General features: G+C 45.7%; 1 protein-coding gene across 19 annotated transcripts in view; it reads left to right on the top strand.

Annotated features, from left to right (window-relative positions):
- celf2 (cugbp, Elav-like family member 2) overlaps window positions 1-22,289 on the top strand; it is a 170,050-nt gene that overhangs the window by 59,065 nt on the left and 88,696 nt on the right. The window contains exon 1 of one of the 19 annotated variants that reach the window (XM_061251375.1): window positions 7,425-7,680. The exons of the other annotated variants lie outside the window; for them this stretch is intronic. Within the exon in view, the coding sequence (XP_061107359.1) occupies window positions 7,604-7,680 (77 nt within the window). The 5' untranslated portion in view covers window positions 7,425-7,603. Of the gene's footprint in view, window positions 1-7,424; window positions 7,681-22,289 lie in introns of those variants that run through there. 19 annotated transcript variants of the gene reach the window in all.

The raw sequence follows: 22,289 nt of genomic DNA, 5'->3' as shown, positions 1-22,289 counted from the left end.
TGTGTGTGTGTGTGTGTGTGTGTGTCTGTTTGTGTCTGTGCCCATGTGTGTGTGTGTGATTATTAAAATAAAATGCGGCAGTAAGGATCATCACTGAGCTTTGTAACGCGACATTAGTTTTTTGTCATTCTCTTTACCATTATCAGAAATATATAATATCACGGGGATGAAGAGCAGGTTTGGTATAAATGTTGGAGGTTAAGCGTTGGTGTTTATCTGTGAGGAGAGGCAGAGGGAGACGGAGCGGGGCTGCAGACGCAGGTCTGGAGCAGTGAGGGAGGCGTAATGAATGCAGCCCCCCTGAACCACTAGACTGAAAGAGGCCTAATCCCCTTCATGAACCAGAGGGCCCTGCAGCCTTGCACAATGGAAAAGTGGCCTGACGGGACTGCTCTGTAATTTGTAGTTTGTAATTAGGTGCTGAGGTCTGGTAGTGGTTGTGTAGAGTGTGTGTGTGTGTTTGTGTGCATGTGTGTGTGTATGGGGGGAGGGGGGGGGGATTCAGGGATTTCTGAAGTACCCATCCTTCCTAAACGAAATACCCTCAACCCCCTCCTCTCTAAAAGTGGTAGTGCAATTTTTCGGATGAGCTGTCATCGCCAGACATCAGAGGTTGTCCCAAACACTCCCTGGCCCCCGGCCCAACGTGGCTTAACGCGGGCGAGATTTAAAGTGCCCGACACAATGCAACAACGAGGGATGGGGACGGCCGTCATCAGAGAGAAATGAAAACTAAACCAGAGACGACAGCTGTTTTCAGATCCACACCTTCCGAGACTACTTCCACACACACAGTCGAGGTATCGACACTCAGGAAGTCATTATTCTTTTATGACATCCAGTGCACAATATAACAATCCATTATCCCTTTCCCACCCCCCTCCCTAGGTAACAACAGGGAAGCCAGTGGGGTTAAGGTCTCTGGTAGCATGATAAATAGCACATCCTATTGTCCTCTTTTTTACTGAATTATGAGACTTACAAATGGCCAGATCGATAAAAACATATTGATGTACATTTACCACAAATGGGAAAAAGAGGAAAGTGTTAAGTAAACACAACTAATGAGAAAATTGAGCTACTGCCACTAACAAATGCTGTTTCCACTTGTAGCACCAGGTCCCAAAACGGAAGGTTCTGGTTGTTCCTTGGGTCTTTACCACTAAATCTATATCTCAATGATTTCCCTTTTCAGATTTAAAAGAGGGTTTTTTTGGTCATTTTTTCTCCTAATTCTGACCTGAGGTTTACTTCTTTTTATCTCATTCTGTTTTATCATCTAGTTTCTTGGAATTATTTTTGGTGATTAAATGATCAGAAAATAGTTATTTGTGTGCTGGTTATTTATGAAACGAAACGAAAGGGTGTACATGTTTATGTTCCCACATATTTGTTCATATTTTTTGTTATTCTTGGATACAGTATTTTGGATGGTAATAGTTTATTATGTGCGGTATAATTATATATCTTGCATTGTACCATACTGACCGTGTTTATTTAATTTGAGAAGATAGAAAGGTCAGATACCCAGTGCTGCACGGTTGTCAGATTAATTATTTGTTATTTTTGTTTGGCTTGTTCTTATCTTTCCCTTATCATGCATTCTGACCCAGTATTCTCCCCACCAGGACCACTCAGCAGAACAGACTTTGAGTTTAAACTCTTAATTCTGTCATAGTTAAAAAAAAAAAACATTTCTTGGCAGAGATTTCCCAAAACCCTTTCTTTAGAAAGTATTGTTTACTAATCTTCCAGTCTTTATACACACCCTACCCTGGATATGATTTGATTGAACATTATGGGACTTTCCATATTTGTTGATTTAGGCATTTTGAGAAATAGTGGGCCAGTTTTGCAGACACATATTAAACCTAGTGCTGGACTAAATTCAATTTTGAATGGAGATTTCTCCAATTTAGTCCTGGACTAAGCTTAACCTGTGTCTGTAAAACTGTCCCAATATTAGCTATTTTATGGCATTTATTTTGAATGATGATCTTACCATCATCTGTGCGGTTGGAACATAAATGACAATATGCTTTGAAGCGAAAAGTATAAATTCCCAAAATTCCTAATTTCCCTTTCACAACTCCGGAGGAAAAAGATGGTTTTAAGGAGCTTATTACTCCATGTCTTATGGATGTGTTCCAGGAGCAACGTGAGAACATGATCTGCTTGTGCCAGTGTTGTAGTATTCACTGTGTTCATTCTACCCCATAAAGTGATTGCTAAGTGCTTCCATCTGCTTAGGCCAGTTTTTATTTGATTTATAACTTCTGTGAGGTTTCCTTCTCTCATTGTTTAAGCTGGGTCTATTTTTTAGTCAAAGGTAGTTCATTTTTGACTCAGCTGGATGTGTCATGGCTCCTAGTTTGAACTTTAACTGAATAAGATTGAATAATAGGCAAGGGTTTTTTTTATTCAACATGAAAGAGACTAGAACGCATGTAAAAGGTAAGTGGTGAAATTGACACCTGTATTTGTCCTTTGTCATGTACTTTCAAAGAATTGGAAATGTAGCTGCTGGTTATTATGGAGATTTGCAGGTTTTTTGTATTAAGCTTTGTTCCATTGAGCACGTTTTTGGACTGTATAAATATATTTAGCTTCAAAAGGCCTATATTGAGAATATGCTGTCATTCAGTGTGGTCAGTGCTCGTTACCCAAATCAGGAAGGTTAATGATGGGGACAGCAATGCCCTAGAATTGCAGTGGCCAAAGTGCTGGACCTTTGGGAGTAGGGCAGGGGAAGAAAGGGAGGGGAGGGGGGACATCGAAATGACACTATCCCAGCGTTCTTTCCACTAGCAACACGAGGATCAGTGGAGCTGCACGACGTTCAAATGAAAATAAATGAGAGCCGGTCACCAGTGTTTCCAGGGTGGCAGTTTAATGAGTAAAAGAGGAGAGAGAGGGAACGAGGGAGGGAGAGAGAGAGCAGGGGGAAATCCTCTAATGAATGTGTGGCACTTGGACATGGGGCTTTGTTTCGGCTCCAGTGCCCTGTAACCATGGCTGTGCCCAATTAGAACAGGCAAGGCCCTGATCTGGTGCACTGCAGCAATGTGGGGCTTGGCCCTGCCTTCACAACCTTCTCTGCCACCAATGAGGAAAGCCCTTCTTCAGAGGAGGAAGTCGGGGCCAGGAACAGGAAGTGATGCTTCACGGGTTCAGGAAGTAGAGCCCCCGTGTTCCTGCTGTTCCTCCTTAGTCTGCACGACTCTCCTGACTTCGGTGTGAACCCCTATGTGAGAAGCAATGAGTCAGAAATGACTGTGCACTCTCAGACATAAAGTGTACATTTTTTGTTCTTCAAGGATCAAATTTCCCAAATGTACCCTAAACGTACAGTAATCTTCTCTTTGGGTACAAATGAGTACTTCTTCCAAGCAAAAAAAGGTTCAAATGAATTATATATTGCTGGACCTATGGGGTACCACCCCAGCGACAAGCATTTTCCGTACCTTTCCGTAGCATTTTCCCCACTTTCCGTAGAGCGTGGGCGGTTCAATGCTGTGGGATCCTGCTCTGATGCACACATGGGTTCTTGGGGCTGGCGTAGGCATTACATGTGGTGTGTAGATCACTCTATGGACCCACAACACACTCTGATCTGTACCCTTTGCCACCAACGTCTGTGGAGAATATCGCCCCTTTCAGAAACGATTCATTTTTAGATGGTGTAATTAATGACATTCTCCTGTGGGGAAATGAACAGTAAAACAGAAGAATTGTTGGGGTTGTAAGCATTCAGAATGCTCTTCCTGTCTCTGAAGATCTCCAATGTGCCTTGGTTGATAATGTATGCATATTCAGGCCTACTGATATATAGAACAAAAGCATCCAGTTTAATCCTGCCTCAAACACCCACAGTCATCTGTGCACGTTCCAACATTGCTGCTTTGTAGCAGTTGGTATGGACGATTGGGCAAATCTTTCTGAGCAGGTTTGATGGAACACACGAATGATACCAGATCAGTTTGGCTCTGTAGCTTCTACATATGATATGTGGCGTGTATGTGTGCGTGTGCGTGCATGTGTTTGTGTAAGGGTTGCGTGGTATAAAGATAATTCCATGGTATCGCATTTTTTCCAGTACCTGTTTTCAGCACTGGTTTACCATATTTTCCCCTATTCACAAATGCAAAGAAATTCAGATAAATAAAAGGAAACTTACAATATATTGCACAGGACATTTTCTACTATCTTACCTTACAGTACACCTGGGTATTGTTTAGTACTCATACAACCCGAGTGTATATTTGCGTAAACGCGTGTGTGCACATACATGTGTGTCGCAATTCTAATCCAAAAAACGTTGATGATTTTCCATTCGGTGTTAGCAGACGACAGCTTCACACCACGCTGCCGAAACAGTTTCTTCCGTTTCTTATTTCTTTGCATTGCACATTTCGGTGGCACTTCTATTTGTTTCTGAGTCTTTGAGGTAGGGAGGTTTGCACTGCTCATGGGAGATAAGTGAGTGTGTCCCTGAGTTTGGGACTGCAAACATGGAGTAGTGAAAGTAAACCTATCGAGCCCTTAATGTGTTTGCTGCCTGGTATTGCCATTGGTCTGGTAGTGGTGTAGTGTTCGCGAGAGGAGGTGCTTTCATCAGTGTCACGGGCCGTTCCATAGCGGTGTTGTAACAAATGTATGTGGTATGAACTTCAGGAAAAATGTACGTGGAGCTCCCAGTTAAGTTATGTTACCTTACACTTGACAATGGAGTTCACAACTGAGCAATGCTAATCTGTGTTTGTTTATAGTCTACCGCATATCTCTGAAATCTGGTGTGTGACAAGGACATGAGATTAGTTGTGTATCTTTTGTGTGAGGGTTACTGAGGGTAACCCACAGGGAATATAAACACTCAAACATTCATTGAGGTTAGTTTCCATAATTTGAACCTGCAAGTATTACCGAATACTCAAGCACATGTTAGCAACAGCAGTAGTCAGTTGTTGAACAAATTGATTTTTGGTTGATGCTTGTTTATGCGTTAAGAGGCCAGGCCACAGGCTACGATCAATAAACTAAAAGAGCACCATCACTTCTCCGTGCTGTTTCTGGGCTATGCCATGAGGAGGAAAACATGGCTTCTTTGTTTTGCTGTTTGCCGAGTGATTAATTTGTGATTACAGTTATATTACTTTGTCAATGCCTTTGCATGTATTTGCATGGCTAATATTGAAACCGCAATTAAAATAGGGATTTTTAAATGTCAGAATGCAGCTTCTTGCATTACCTGATTATTAACGGCATAAACAATTCGGAATGCCCCAGTTAATCAGATTCTGCAGCAGCAGTCGTAACTCTTTGGGGTTATGACTCCGTACCCATGAAGGTCAGTTTATTGCGGATTAATGTGGAAGGGGGGGGTGGTTCACTTTGCAAGTTTTCTAATGCCTTGCTTATGATTTTGCTATATTTTGAGCTTCTCTGCTCGGCCCACAATTATCTATTTTAGTCCACGTTCCTACAGCTATGCCTTCAACCCTCCTCCTACGGGGTCAATCAATATGTGTTTCTGGGCAGCTGAGGCTCTGTGCCTGAGAGAGTGGGAGACCTTGCCCAGAGCTACATCACAAAGAACCCCCCCAAGGAAGACAGCAAGAAGAAAGCACGAAATAAACCCAAGGACAGTTTAAAAAAAAAAAGAAAAGAAAAAAAAAGAAAAAAGGAACAGTATGACCTTTGACCCCCTGCACTGGCAAGCAAGGAGACTCAGATGAAAAGATTGCCGTTATTATTGTCACCGAGGCGGGAGAGCAGTCAGACTGGCTCGGTTTGCGTTTTTCTTTCTTATCAGTAAAGGGGTTTTATTTGGTCGTTTGCCTCAAAAACTGTTTAGGGGAGAAGTACAAATGTTGGGTCCTTTGTGCTGCCTATTTCGATTTCCTGTGTCTGAGGGGTGTTTTAATTTGTTGAAGGTCCTGAAGGTGGCGGTAGCCAACCTTCATATTTGAACTTCAGATTTCAGGGGGGGGGGGCAAAAAAAGTATTATGGTGTCATCCGGAGATAGCTCTTTACAGGAAATCCACATACAGTATAAAGTGGCTCCAGAGGACGGTTACCAGCTCGTGTAATATATGGCCTTGTTTGCTACACAAGATAAAAACTGATTAGATGTTCATTTTTAGTTACCTTAAATTTATTTATTTATTTTTTAAACAAGAATCTAGGCCTACCTTAAGACAATTATTTAAGCATTGCAAGAAATGTATTCAACGTGAGTCGGTGTTTACTCATTATTTATCTTGTGCATTTTGTGTCAAATGAGGAAAACGTGTAAAACGTACATGCTGTACTCCACAAACTCATAATGAGCTTTAATTCAAATTGATATAGTGGTAGCGATACGCGAAGCGTGTAAAACAGCTATAATTCATTATTAATGTGCCTAATTCCAGTCAACATAATATACTGTTTGCAGTTCGAACTTCTCGGGTAACCGTTGGCATATGAACACCTGTTTGTAAACGAGCAGGAATTACAGCGCTTGAATTGTGACAAGGTGTTAGCCGTTACCATGCAGAGCTATTAAAGAGCATATTAAAACCGTCATCGCCATTTGAAGGGGCAGTGGACGTAAAAAATGTTCAGCGATGTAGAAAAATGTGGCTAGTTTATAAGAATTTACAAATAAACAAGTAAACAGAGGTACGGTGTAGAACTGTGAAGAAAACATGGTAATATAAAGTAGCTACTGAAAATGCAATTGCACTGCCGTTTTGTGCAGTTAAGAAAGAAGCTTTATAGCACAACGTTTTGTTCAAAACGCTTGTACAGTAGCCTATGGGTGCACTTCTTTTCACTTCTAACCATGTACTGTACTGCTGTCCTGAGGTTGCTAAAGCTCTGCATAGCTTTCTCACTGACCCAATTACGTATTCCATACTTTACCATGAAATAATTCTAATCTGAATGTAGCAATGCCCCCGAGAAGCATGGACACGGTATAATGGGTTGCTAATTTACATGTCATAAAAAGCACACTTAAAGGATCGGGCCAAGTAAAACAGGCAGTAGGCAGAGTCCTGGTTGTGTGTGAAGGATCCTATGATTTGGGGTGGGGACTTGGGTGAAATGTATTCATTTACCCAATATGATTAACGTTAGATTTATTCTCAGGATACAGTGGGCTGCATTTCGTAGCCTTAACACATTGCTGCAATACAGTAACGATGTTATCACGACTAAAAATAGCAATAATCACATTCAACATTATCGCATCATTGCAAATTACTGCAAAAGTATCTAATGTAAGCATTACATTCTGAGGAATTATGTGGCGATAAAGAGGCCTACAAATGGTTAACTGGAACTGCAGTGGGCTACAGAGGAGCCACGCCTCCCGTCTCAGCACCTTGTATTATACGGACAGTTGCCTCAGCAGTAAGGATTTCGGTGGGGATTGGAGGAAAAATGACGGGGGAGAAGAAAAGAATGTGACAACTGCCGAGTCTCTGGCTGCTGCCTTGGGGAGGCCTTGCGCACCTGTCCCTCTCCGTCTCCGCGGCCAGCGCAGTTGAATCAGACAAGCGTAGAGAAGCGCTCATATTTGCTAGCGAGAGCACAGAGGCGTGCACGGAAAAAAACATGACTTCCTCTTACAATCTGGATTTTCTACCCGACGTGATGGTTGAGAGCCGTTTGCTGCTTTCCGGCGACACAATGTGAGTAATTTTGGTCTTTCATAAACTTGACGCTCTCCGACGAATGCCGTTAAATAATTTGCAGGGAATTAACACTTTGAAAGCGAAATGTAAAGCGCAGTCGCGTGTTTTGTTACTGGCGGGGGGAACGGAGGGTTAGCGCGCTAACAATGAGCGAGAAAGGGGGCTGCATGATTTTAAACCGAGGGTAATGGTGCAGTAACAAACTTTGAGAAAAAGCACTGACCCAGCTACACGATACAAGAATGAGTGGAACGCCCAGACATAAACACTGCTATTGAAAAATCCACCGCACCCTTTACAATGGATTTACACGCAGAGGCTAATCATAGCGAAATAAATAACGTTAGTTGCATTGTGCGTGTGATGTTGATTGGCCTGAGTGAATGTTCGGTCTAATTCCTGTGGCGTAAAATATCGTTTATCGTGAGTCTCACCCCAAAGTTTACCCCAAGATTGTGGTTAGCTACGATGAATGGGACAAGAAGTTAACCGCCTTATGGTTTTCAGGGGCCCAGGAAAGGAGAGCTTTCGGCTGGGTCTTCACTGCCGGGGGTGGAAAGGTTGCATCGTAGTTACCGTATTGTTTGCAGAGACGCTGCTTTCATGACAACGGCTTCGTGATATTAGCCTACGCCCGATACCGCCTGTATCGGTAGTTAAATTGCTTCTGGTGTTATTGAAACGTTGCTTTGCAGTAAAAAAAAAACATCGTGGCTAATATACATTCATAAAGCTTAGGCTATTATTTCAGTTTACTTGAAGCTCTTATGCGTGCATGCTGATGGAAAAACTCTCCCTTTCTCTGAACATGCATGCACACAATGTAATTATCAACGTGTACATCGGCGAGCTGAAAACAAATTCGGTTTTGCTGTTGTTTCCCCCGAGTTAAATCTTTGGAATTTGCAATTACCCCATCCCTTCCCCCTGTCAATTCTATAAATTCGATGTTACGTGGTATGCGCTAAATCAGATTACTGCGTTATTCACTTTGGTTTAAGATTCCAGGAATAGGCTGCTGACAAAGAGGGGCTTTGATGCTCATATAATAACGGTTCTGTTATTTTCTGGCCCGGCTGACTCGGGAGCTTTTGAGTGCTTGTCCCACTTCTGTCCTATCAGCTCTCTGTGATTCCCTGTTCACGGGCGACGTGGATGTGGGACGATTACGTCCCTCTGTGCCGACCGAGTGCCTCAGCGTTTTTGTGTTGTTGCCAGTTTAATAGCCTGCCCACAGTTGCCACAGCTGTGTGTGGATGCGCTCCTTGGGGCACAAATATTATAAAGATAAGATAAGGAACAGAACAGGGTCGACGGTGATCAGTAATGTCTAGCCTACAGCAAACGCCAATGTAAAAAAACAAATTGCCAAAGGAACAAAGCTATTGACATTATGGTGCCCATAATGAGATTCATACAAATGACCCTTTTGTGGTGTTTTACGGAGATATTGTTTGCTCTTGAATCAGTCAAACCTATAAGTGCCTGTATCTTTCATACATTTATGAAAGATATCTTTATATCTTTATGTGGTCTTTACTTTTGTTGATTTTTACTTCACTGAATCCATAGAAATCTGGCTGTTGCACGCGTGGGTCTAGCCTTAGATTGTTTTGAGGTGTCTTGAGTGTTTTTGCAGCATTTTATTTATTCCAGGGTAGCGGTTGAATACAATGAAGTGACTGGACTTGCAACTGAGGCTGAAGGTTCGTGTCCCAGGTGCGCCGTTGATATTTCACCCTTGAGGAAGCTCCTTAACCTGAACTGCTTCAGTAAATCTAGCTGTATAAATGGTTGCCTTGTAATATGTAGGCCTCATACGTCGCTATGGATAAGGGCATGGGCTAAACGCCTGCATGTAAACGCAGAGTGTATCGTGCCCCGATTATTCTGGCCTGGCTGTCCTATCCCATTCATCAACGTCATCCCTCTCCCCCACAAAACCACCACGTGAAAATTATCGCTGCTACAACTGCCACTCTGGAAAAGCACAGCCTATTTTTAAAAAGGTCCCCCCTACACTTGACATTTGGCTTTGTGTGACATTTGCTGACTTCTTGTTCTTGGGTGCCGGTGCATACATGCGATTGCTATCTGAACACCGTTTCCCCTTTGCTGGTTGGACACATATTTCCCTGTATATGATTGTATCATTAGCTGCGCTACGGCTGCTAAACGGATTGAGTGAAGGCTTGCTAATCTGTCATTGCTGTGTTCCTCCACTGCGGGCCTTCGGGAAACTGGGGGCTCTCTCTCCGCTCTACGCAAGAGATAAACGGCATTCTCCCACAAATGGGTGGGGAGTTGTTGGAAATTGTTGTTGGAAATTGTTATAGGTTTATGTTATTGGGCTTTTATTAGGTGTAATAGCTGTATGTGATATTTCATACTGCATTTACATGTCTCGCAAGTTGTGAAGTGGCTCCATTCCGGTGCACTGTAGATTCCTAATTGATTTTCTATCTTCAAAACGTTTTTTTTTCTCTTACACTCAGAAAATAGGTTACAGTCGCATTGAGTATTCAATTTACCCTTCAAAGCCGTGGTAAGGCGGTGCGGCTGCGCTTGTGTGCTAGCTGGCGTTTCTCACTCCCCACTCCATTTGCTGCAGTCGAGGAAGTCGGGCGGGGGGGGTTTCCACTTGCTTTTATTAACGGGCTCTTTGGGAAATGTAGTGCTCCTTAATCTCCCTGTGTTGGGGATCACAGCTGCTGAAAGAACTACAGCTCGTGGAGCCTATAGGGTCCCTCACGCCTTCTCGCACTGAGGCAGGCCGTGCTGTGGCGTGTTTCTCCCTGCGGCCAGAGGAAGTCGCAGCGTGAAGAGACGCTCGTGAGACGCCGCTCCTACTGCCCTCCAGTAGAGGGCGCTGCGTCCCCTCTGAGAGTCTCCGCCCCTTTCGCCATTACGTGAGGTCGTGGAGATTCTTGTGTTCATCCGACATCAGGCCCTCGTTCAGCCCTGACAAAACGTAGCAAAACATTTTAAAATGGTGACACGTTGAACATCCTGTTGCACCCCAACGCACCCACCAAACGTACCTGCAAAACATTGCACACCGTTGGGAGAAATATCGTTGATACCGCAAACCGTGGCAAAACGGTTTACGATTGAACCTGCCCCAGGTGTTGCGTGTCGCGCATTACACAGTTGGAGTGGGGCCAACAGCTTGATGACCATGTGGTAACATACCCAAAACATACAGCAGAGGGGATTGTTTGGAAATATGTGCAGTCAGGAGAGGCAGGGCAGTGTTTCGGAGGGAGAGAGGGCCGTTAGCTCGCATACAGCTTATGGGTAACGTGTAGAAGCACGGAGCTTATCAGCAGGTAATTTGTGTGCTTCCACTGTTCGTTTTATTCGTCAGAACATTTTAAAACACCAGGGGAAATTAGCATAGGCTAGGCACACACAAACGTCCTCTGATTGCCTAAGCATGGCTATGAATCTTTACTGTAATGATGGCCATGCTTGGCCTTTCTCGCTCTGTCCATTAATCTGATATTTGCATTCTGTGATTTAATTGGACGGCTGATTTAAACTGGGTAAACCCTGAAACAAAGTGAGGGCCTAACGAGAGCTCATTATCTCGCTCGCACCAGAGCTGACTTTCTGAGCAGGGCCAAATAACTGGAGTAAGAAAATGAAATGATGACGGGGACCAGCCGTTGCTGTGGGTGTTATAATGTCTGTGAGAGTTTTTCTGAGAAGGGAGCAGAACCAGGTCTGTGGTTCAGGATCACTGCGTATCTGTGGAGAGGTCGCAGCTAAAGAACAGAGTTGTGTTTCCGTAGGAATGAATGGAGAACCTGGGCCTATTTCTCATGACTTTGATGTCCGCTGTTCAGTGATGGGAACAAAGAGTGTTTTTCCATTGAGTTTCACAGGAAGCCTTGAGACTGTACGCAGAAAACTCAAGACACACAAACACACATGCACCCATACGCACAAGGCAGGCACACATACACAAACACATAGACACAAGGCACCCTCACACACACACGCACACACACGTGCATAAGGCACGCACACATGCGCACAAGGCAGGCAGGCACATGCAGAAGGTGGTGTGTACACACACGCACGCACACTCAGACATGCAGAAGGTGGCGTACACACACACACACACACACGCACGCACACAGACACATGCAGAATGTGGTACACGCACACACACACATGAAGTAAGTGGTGCACACGCACATAGAAGGTGGTGCAAGCATGCACACACACACGCACACACTTGCAGACGGTGGTGCACACAAACACACGCACACAGAAGGTGGTGCATGCTCTCTCACACACACACACACACACACACACACACATACACACACAGAAGGTGGTGCATGCTCGCACACACACACACACACAGAAGGTGGTGCACACACACACAGAAGGTGGTGCACACACCCACACTCAAACACACAGAAGGTAGTGCACACACACACACACACACACACAGAAGGTGGTGCACGCTCGCACACACACACAGTTTCTGCCTGTGCAGTTTCACGACGGCCTCGGCACTGCTGCTTCTCTCTACCCATTTCCTCATCAGTGAGTTCCTTGAGCGAATTCCCCAGTTCTACATTTCTCACCCAATCAGATTTCAGCCATCATCTTTATATTTCCAGCATGCCCGCTCTCCCGTGGAAGCTTACCACACTTTGTTTCAGTGTCTCTTTCACCAGCACCGCTAATTGGCTTAAATTGACCAGTCCTTTTGAAGTGCTCGTTGTTCTACGCCGAAGGCAATGAATTGTGGGATTACACTAACCATTTTAGGACTTTACCTCCCCAAACAAAAAGAAGCCATCATAGAAGTATAAGTGGACGATTTACGGCAGATCCCCCCCCTGACAGGGTTCCCATACCTCCAGGCTCTCTGTGCCCGAGTGCTCTTTACAGTCATTAATCTTTGAAGTTCATGTCCGTGTCTCATCCCCAGCGTGGGAGAGAAATGTTTGCACTCCGTGTGTGTGTGTGTGGTGTGTGTGTGTGTCTCCACGGACACACGCATGACGGCGCTCGTTCACACGTGTAATAGACTCTTCCCTGGCTTCGCCATTACCACACAAATGGACCATTTCATATGGTATAGGGCGAGTACACTTACAGGAATAGGTACGCTAAATGTATTCCACATTTTGAACTCTGAACAAAGATGAATGCTACTATAATTTAACCCATCAAATACACATTAACCCCAGGAATGCTTTGAATATGAATTGGCTGAAGTAGGCACATGTCTGCATCTCTTGGGGGTATTACTAAATATGAATATGAAGGTAGGGCAAGTCTATGAGTTTTGCCCAGGGCAATGGCAAAAGAAGAAATGAAACGCGAGAAATAAGAGTTCATTTTTTCGTTTTGAATTATAAATGGCTGAAATGTTCTGTGAAAGAAGAACAACATTGTTCAAGAGAACTTGATGGGGGAGGATACTGTGTGCTGCAGTGGAACGCACTTTAATGACCTACATGCGGCTGAAGCGCCTTTGTGAAATTAAAGTCCATTAGCCTCGCGCACAACTCGACTCCTGTCATCAGTTGGCTGACTGAGTGCTTGTGTCTTGCTTCTTTTGAAAAGGCGAAAAAACACCAGGCTAAACTAAGCAAGAGAAAATGTAAATCCAACGAGTTCCCTCTGGCTGTTGAAATGTTCAAGTCATTGCAGTAGACCCCAACCGTGGTCCTGGAGATCTACCGTCCTGTACGTTTTATCTTCAACCGTAATTTGGCTCACCTGCTTCTACTAATTAGCATCTCATTGAGATCTCTAGCTGTTGAAAGAGGTGCGCTGTGTTAGGCTTTGAGTGAAAACATACAGGATGGTAGATCTCCAGGAACAGGGACCAGTGAGTAATGTTTTTATTGGCGTGTAGTAGGAATTCTTAGTGTGCTTTCAGTGGCTGATAAACTATTATGCTTCTATTCAGTGACATTTGAAAACTGCCATTCATGTGTGCAGTCCCTCTATTGTTCCTGTATAGAACAGCGTCACAGTATGATGCATGTTCTAGTTTCTTATCTTGTGCTAGGCTTAACTATAGATACTTCTAAGGCTCCGATAAGCTGTCCTTCTTCTGTTCAAGGCCACTTTCCTCATCAGGATTAATGTTGCCTTCAAAAATGAGAAGCCACAGCTCCTATCTCGTCTGCGCTAGCCTCAAACCAAAACACTTACCTCTCTTGTGTGCCTTTCTACCATAATAGAAAGAATGATGGTAGCACCATTAACGCCACGTTACAAATGTTACAGGCCTTAACTACCCGTTCCCCTTTGTAATTCTTGCTTTCTCCAGTGTGGGGAATCCAGATCGCTGGGTGCTTGATATCGACTAAAATAGCCGCTCATATCCTAGCTTTTTATTATTGTTATTTTCCGCTCCCTTCCTCCCTCCCCTTGCCCCCCCCCCCCCCCCCCTGCGTATCGCCCTAGTTCGTTAAATTAAATCAATTTCCGCCTGTCGCCCCAGATGTGACATAAGCGGGCCTGTCAGTGTCTTCTCGCTAAATGGAAGCGGGACCGGCCTCCCCGAGCCAGAATTGGGCGGTTTCCATGGCTCCCGGAGGCCTGGCGGAGCGGACCTCGGTGGCCATGCCCTGGCGGTGGTGCCGTTCCCGTTTGGACCCCCACCGCCCCCCAGCCTTGGGCGGGACCCAGCACCCTGTTGGAGGCTGGCCCTTCTTCATCACCACTGGTATCGGGCACAGCCCAGGGGCAGCTCCATCTCTGTCTCTCTCTCCTAACGCTCCACTTTCTCTCCACGCCCGACCCCATTTCTTTAGACGTGGATAGACTCTGCATGGGGAAAGCGCTGTCACCGCTAACCTTGACTCGCTGGAGGAAACTCATTCTGAGCCGGGAGGGGAAAAAAATGGCGTGTCAAAAGCGCCAACCTCTTCATTGAACCGCCGCTAAATCATTTAGTTTGTGCTGCATGTGGCGGAAATGCAGCTCTCTTGTTGTGGTGCACAGCCACTGGGATGAAGTGAATGGAAAAACTACAGGCCTTTCCTGTGTTGAAATGGATTCATATAAATCTGGTTAATATCCAAACCCAATTATATAATGCCTTGGAGAACTACTTAAATGTAAAATGAAACCTGTTAATGTTTTGATCTCGCTCATATCCGCAACTGTATTTACGGTGCAGAGCAGCGGGGATACTAACAGCGCTCATCTGTATGAAAATTATTTAAGTGGTATGTTTAGAAAAGCGGGGAATGGCATGATTTGACTTCAAGTTCCGAGAAGAAACTTTTGAGGAGGCGGATTTGCGGTTTTATTGAAACGGTTGATCTACTGCAGGCTTTAGAGGTACTTGAATTAGAGACTCTTGAATGCAGTTAAGAGGAGGACTTCGCTCATCGAGAGAGAGGACTTTGCGAGTTTATACCCCCCTGGGGGTCGTGGGGGGGGTGGGAGCGGGTCTGAAGTCATAACGCAGATCAAATCTCCCCTCGTATGGAGGAGCGTATTATCCGATGCTTCCCTAGTGCAAAGCCGGAGGCCTGGGGGGTGTCGAGCCAGGGAAGCTCATCCATCCGGATCTGCGGAATCCTCCCCCAGCCGGAGAGCCGACTGAGGGATGGATGCAGAGTGATTTTTGGCAGCTTATTGCGGGGGAATGGGGTGGAGGCCAACGCCGCTGCATGGGGCTGCCAAATGTGCCCGGCACACTAAAACTTTATCTCCATTGTGCCTCTCCCTTTCCCCTTTTCTCTCATTTCTGTCCATGTTGTTTGGGTTTTTTCATTTTCGGGGATTACGGCTCCCCCCCCCCCCCCCTCCCCGCCGGGCTTATCGTCGACCCATCCGCTCTTCCAGGGAGGCGATTGCCTCGACAGCACACGGAGAGAAGTTTGGGTGTTTACGGTTTACGACGTCGAATCAAGGACCGGTTCGACGCAGCGGGCAGGTGCTAAAGGGTGGGTTGGAAACGGCCTGCAGCGGAGAGGGGCAATTTAAATCTCTGCAAGCGGCTAAAAGCAGGGGGACGTCGGATACCCTCCCCGCCTGCACGTCGGGAACCGACAGATGGGCTCTCACGGTACGGCGAGAGCGAGGAACGAGGGGCGCTGCTGGAGCCTTCATTTAGCGGGCCCAAATTGTGCCTCATCCCACGGCGAACGTGCCTTTTTACTGCCGTACAGTCGCGCAGAGAGCAGGCTGGAAGACAGCGTGTCACATGATGGAGAGGGACTCGACCGGGGAGCGGAGCGCCGACGGCGGGAACAATAGGAAAAACCCCCGAAGAGTCGGCGCACTCTTGCGAAACGTTTTGAAGGACTCCGGTATCCGTGAAGGGGTGCTGGACCGCGCTAACCTGGGCCGCCTCCCGCAGGAGAGACGCCTCTCCGTCCAAATCCGGCCTCTCTGGCGTTCGGCCCCAGAAATCGCATTAGGCGCTGTCCTAAAAACAGAAACGCCGCCGCGGATTTTGTTTGTTTGTTCCTTCGCCATGTGCCCCGCTGTATGTCAGGTCTTCAGATGGCGGAGTGAAACGCGTTAAACCCCATCCGCTGTCGGCCCGTTGCGAAGTCGGCCCGCTATAATGCACCGTACATTTCAGTGCCTCCGCCTCGTGTTTTAAACCGGTTTCCAGGGACCTCGGTCCTCCAGGTGCAACGCTAACATCTGGTTCCTGTTAAGGATTTAGTTGCCCTCAGTGAAATGATGTCATCTGTTCAGCGGTCTGGACGGCTCGTTTCCTCCTGCATGCAAGGTGGGTGGAGGGTTTGCGGGCTGTCTTTCCTTGGCATGACAGCTGATCATCTCGCCTTTAGCAATTTCAATTGCAATTTGGAAATACTCTTGACAAATTTGTGTACTCATTTTGCACTTGCTGCCACTACCTCCGGTGTTGATTGTTGTGTGCATTCCCCCCATCATGTGCTCTCCTTCTAAGCATATGATGTACACTACTGCCACTTCTAGACACACTGCAGTTTCCAGGTCAGGCTCACACACACATTAGTTGGTGTCACCTGCAGCCTAACCATAGGGCATAGGACACCCAAAGTGGACAAGATTATTTTGTCCGTTTCTGTTTGCTTAGTCTTTGCTTACCAAACAATCATAAAACGTCAGACATGAAGTGGGTATATCTCTAGATGATAATCAGTAATTGCTTGTGCATTCAAGAGAGAGCGGCCTTGTCTCATGGATCACTTCTCGTTGTTTACTTCCTGCTCCACCCAACAGAACAATGAGAGTTCTTTATCATACATCTATCCCCGGGGGGGTTTGGTGAGGACATGCAGCCGATAGAATAGGTTCAGATAGGATGGGGCCATTTCTTTTAACGTGGGAAAGCATAGAAGCTCATTGTAGGAAAGTGGGGGCATGCGACCATGACCGTGCACAGTTTGCAGGTGGTCATGTCAAAATGTGGCAAAATGGTATAGATGAGGAATGCAGGTTCAAGAAGAAGGCCTTTATGAAGGAATGCTCCAAGCCAACTCCACAAATGAGTTTAAGAATACATACAGTGGCGTGCAAAATTGTGGGCACCCCTGGTCAAAAAAAAAAAAAAGAATTTTGCCCCTTTCCTTGAAAATATTTAATTTTAAAGTAAAAAATGCTCTAAAATTAGCATGTTTAGCCATTTAGAGTTCAGGTTTTTGATCACGTACAGATTCAATGTAACAGACATTTAAAACAAGGGTGCCCTTTTCTTTTGCATCCTACTGTAAACGCGTAATGTTCAATGCACTAGAAGTTGCCCTGGCTAAGTAAAGTAGATGAGTAATCTAATGATCTCTCACTTCTTCTTTTTGCTTTGTAAGTGTTAGTATTGACTGTAAGGGGATTGCGCGTGCACCTCTACAGTGCTAAACAACTCAATCACTTGAGGGCCTGTTTTATGAGGCGTTTTGGAGGCAAGCCATCATCAGGCATAAGGGAGCTTGGGCGGCAAAGATTGCTCATTCACTTTTCTTGCAGGGATAGAGCACCACAATAAAATTATCTCAAGCGGGTTTGCTGATGGCCGTTAGAGGCCGTTAATGCCCAGTCTGAGCTCAAGGCTCTGTCTGCACTGCAGTTTTGAAAAGCCGCCCGGTAACAGACGATTGGAGGGCCGGGATTGGCCTGGGAGCGGGGCTGCCCATCGACTCGGCCCGTCCGTTTGTGGATATTACCCAGAGGAACATTACCTTGAGTGAGTCCCCTGATAGTCGTTTGAGGCGAGCCAATGTCTGTGGTCATGACCCAGAACGCGCATGTTATTACCACACACCTCCCTTCCCCCCGGGAGATCCCCACCACTGAGTACTGCAACAGAAACATCCCTGGCCCGTTCCCCTCCACATTAGGGCCAGGAGATCGTTCTGAACAGCTGACTACAAGAAATGACTTTTCAGACGGGCCTCATAAACGATGGAGGCCGTCTTGCAGAAACCTTGCGTGAGTTTATTTTTGTTTATTTTGTTTTAATTTTTTTTTAAACAAACCCGTCCTTGTGGTATTATGGAATACCCACAACATCATGTACAAGTGCACATTAGACGGAGCGTTTTCCACTGGTACATTAAGCTGAGTATCCTGGTTGATGTTTCCCAGAGGTGCACAGAAAGCAGGGCACACCACTCTCTCCCTGACTGCAGGCTAGGGCTGGATGGTGCAGTTTATTTTAGGTATACGGGTATGAATTCAAGCAATGGTATGCGGTTTTGCAACGCTGTCGTCAATTGTATTTTATTGATTTTCTTCCCATTGATATTAAAATTGGCAGCTTTCAACAGTACGATAAAGAATTTGAGATGTTAATTTAAGCCGAATTGTCAGCGTTGAATGGAACTTGCACCATTTCGTTCAATCATATATGTTGCAAACAGCGTGTTTGTCTGCTGTTTCAGTGTAATTTATATAGCCCAATTCAGTTTAATTAAAAATGATTTGGCTTGGCAAAGAAATGCCACCAAATGGTGTCAATAATAGGGAAGATGTGGTTTCACGCAGCCCCACTGCAGTTAAGATGGCACGCTTTGCACTGCCATTAAATCCGTAAAAAACACACAGAGGCCCGGGTGGTGGGCCCTATCGCGTGCTCACACACGGTGGAATGGCGAAGCGGGCGGCCGTAGCCGTGACGGATGGGGGGGGGGGGGAGCAGAGGGGGGGGGGGGGGGGGGATGAGCGAAAGCGAGCGCTTCGTACAGTCATTCTCGTGACCATCGCATATCTGCTGGGGCTGGAACACAGTGTTCTGGAATGCGGGGGCAGGGGATATTTGTATGAAAAGGTTGCCACGGACACCAGGGCGACAGCTGTCAGGGAGGTGGAGGCAGTGAACTGTGGGGCGCTGGAGGAATACCCGGATCACAGCAGTCCTGCCACTGACGGTCAATTCCATTAAACTCTGTTTACCGTAAAACGTGTGCCGATGTACTCATTCTTTTATTTCGTTATATCTAATTAACGGCAACATTTGTGCTTTATGGTTTAAAAATACAGATCCAATATTTAAACCTTCCTATTCTTTACATCTGTTCATTTTTAATTGAATGGTATAAATAATAAATAATTAAAAACAATACATCTTACAATACAATTATCGTCACGCACTCTTCACATCCGTCGTGCACGTGCATTGGTTCTGAGCATGCTCCGTGGTGCGTTGAGCATCGTGTTGCGGCTGTGAGTATGGGGGATGTAGGCATCCGCTCATTAGCTGCAATGTTAAATCGTTTAGCTCCATTGTTACGAGGCTGCACTGGAACGGCTTGTAATGGGGCCATGTTAGCGCTCTGGCTAGCAGAGCGAAGAGCTCAAGGGGTGAAAGGAAAACGGTCTCTCCCTTCGCGGTTGTCTGTCTGTCCTCCAGGCTGTTTTGCAAATGCGTGTTCAGGAGCCCCCCCCCCCGCCATGTCAAACCGACTTGTGAAAGGAATGCCGCCGGATGCCCGGGAACCTCAAGAGAATGATTTGTCATAATTCGGTGGCCATTTTGGCGCGGCATTTTTGTGCGGTAGTACAGCCGGAGGATCCAGTGGATGTGTGAATGCGGCCCTTTCTTCTCACAAAGCGTTTCATTAAAGCACTGCGTGGGGGGAGAGAGACTTCCAGAGGTCCGGTCTAAGTGCTGCTGCTTCCAGAACCTTCTCCAGCAGCTTCTCATTTTTTCTTTTTTCTTTTTAACCGACGTCATTTTCCCTCTGGGAGGCTAATGGATTGTGAAAAGGGCAGGTGTTGAGGGGCTGGGGTTGGGGGGGGAGGGGTGTTCGTTTGTCCAGAGGCAAAGAGCCGGGAGCCCAGCAGTGGCAGCAATTTTCCCAAAGTGGGAAACGGCCGACTGTGTCCGGATAACAAAGCCTTGTCGACTGAGGAGACTGCTTTTATGCAACAAGTTGAGCGTTCTGTCTGTACCTTCTTCTTTTTTCTTTTTGTTGGTTTATTTTTCAGGAATTGCAGCTGCCAGCTAGACCAACCTGCATGGTATCTGATTTGTTCATCTCTGAAGGAGCATGCTTTGAATCAATGTATTTGAGAGAGATTCCCCATCTAACAATATACATTGATGTATTCAATTATATAAGGGATAGGTGAAAATGACTGGGCTATGGAGGCGCAGTATGTTTATATGCATTTTCAAAGGGCCTTGTAGAAAGGCAAATGATTAGTACATTAGTTATTTGCACTAATCATCTGCATGTTACCCTCCAATTTCCGTATACATAACTTTTCCTATATACTTGTCAGAATTTCTTCAATTAGTATTGTATAGCCTTTAGATTAACATGGATACAACTGCAACTATTTCAAGCAACTTAAAGGTAAAACAAAATTAAAAAGTATGAACAAGAACAAGGGAGAAATCATTATATGAGGAACTGGAGAAAACAGAAGTTGGTATTGCAGTGGCACACCCACTGTTCTCGGTATTACGTTTATTTTGGTTTTTTTTTACCGTAAATATTTCAGTCCATTACCTTTTCACATCTACATTTGCAGGCTTTGCACAGGAAGGATGGAGTTGCTCTTTTGATGGGGTAAATTTATTCTGACTGTGTTCACAGGAAGGTGTTTTTTTTATTTTTCAAAATGGAGTAACTCCGCCATGAATATTTCACATCCCAGAATCCGAAGGTCAGGATAAGTCCAATAAGAAGAGCTCCGGCACCGTGTTATTAACTCTCTTTTTTTAATCCATTTCCGCTTGACATTAGCCTCTGAAAATTACACGCTTTTAAAAGTTTTTAAAGGGGAGAGAGTGACACTGTGAACCCTGTAATTTGGCGGGCAGAGCCTCCTTTCGCGGCGCGAGAGTGTGGGCTCGCGCGGATGTGTGAAAACCGTTGGCGGTAGCGCAGGGCTACTCCAGAGTCTTTCTGACCTTCAGCAGACAGATGTGTGGTAGCCTATATTGCCATCGATTTTTTTGTTCTCTAAAGGAAACCGCCAATGCCAACCGAGTGTCTCGTACACTTTCCTTGTCTTTCAGTTATTATTCTCCTCTTTGTTTTTCAACGACTTTCCAGCAAACTCCTCCTTCGCGGTGGTTTTGTGGCCAATTGATATTAACGCATTTGAGGAGAAAGGGCGCCCCTCCGCCTGGTATTGACTCATTAATTTGCGCTTTGTTTGTTGTAAGGAGCGGAAATCAAAGCGCTGAGGATAACGGTTCGTCATCCGCAGCCTGCCTGACACTGTGAGGCATGTTGGATTAATTGGAGGCCCCGTTCAAATCGGATGAAATTTCCACTGTGTAATTAATGCCAAAACAAATTAAAAGCACGATTTTAAGACCCGCACTTCAAAAAAAAACCCAAAAAAAAAAACCACCGTACCCCCAGAGATGCTTTTCCTCCACCGAACGCGAGTTTTACGCTCCGCTCTCCCGCTAACGTTTTCGGTGAGTGAGGAGGCTGCGGCTGGTTTAACTCCGTGTAAAGTTTACTCTACGGGCCGCAGCAGACGGGGCTGGGGAAGTGAACGAAGCACGTCTCCGGGGTAACGGTTCGACTCCAGCTGTTGTGGGCCGGGCTTGCTGTGCTACAGGCGGCGTTTAGGCGGGTTGGGACCCTCCGTACCGCCACAGCTGGGTCAGATGTGGGGGTATGTCGGCCTGTTCCTCTTGGCGAGCGCACTCCCCTCTGCGGAGAGGGTGGTTTCCTCGGTAACACACGAGGTTAAGCCGCGCGTCTTCCAGATGTTCACTGCGGTCAGGAGCTTGGCTCTCCGCTCTCTCTCCTGTTGCCACAGCTTACAGGATCTTTCCTTACCACTGCATTATTCATCCTCCTTACTACACTATTAACCTAATTCAACACTGTTTACCCTACTCGGTAATACATTAACCCCAATAAAACACACTGTTTTTATCCCACTCAGTACTATATTAGCCCCAATATAACCGTTTACCTCACTCGGTACACTATTATTTAACCCCATTACACTCACTATTTTCTTCACTCAGTACACTAGTGCAATGCCCCACCACTTACTGTACACGATGAACCTAATTGAGTGCATTAGTTACCCCACTCCATACATTATTAACCACATTAAGCTCCCCATTTACCCCAACCAAGTACACTACGTCTACCACTGTTACAGTACAGTAGCCCATGTTTTACAGTACACTATTAACCCCA

Source organism: Conger conger, chromosome 8, assembly GCF_963514075.1.
Source record: "Conger conger chromosome 8, fConCon1.1, whole genome shotgun sequence".
In the NCBI taxonomy this organism is placed as follows: domain Eukaryota; kingdom Metazoa; phylum Chordata; class Actinopteri; order Anguilliformes; family Congridae; genus Conger; species Conger conger.
Note: the sequence above shows the minus strand (reverse complement) of the source record. Positions and strands in the feature narration are given on the sequence as shown.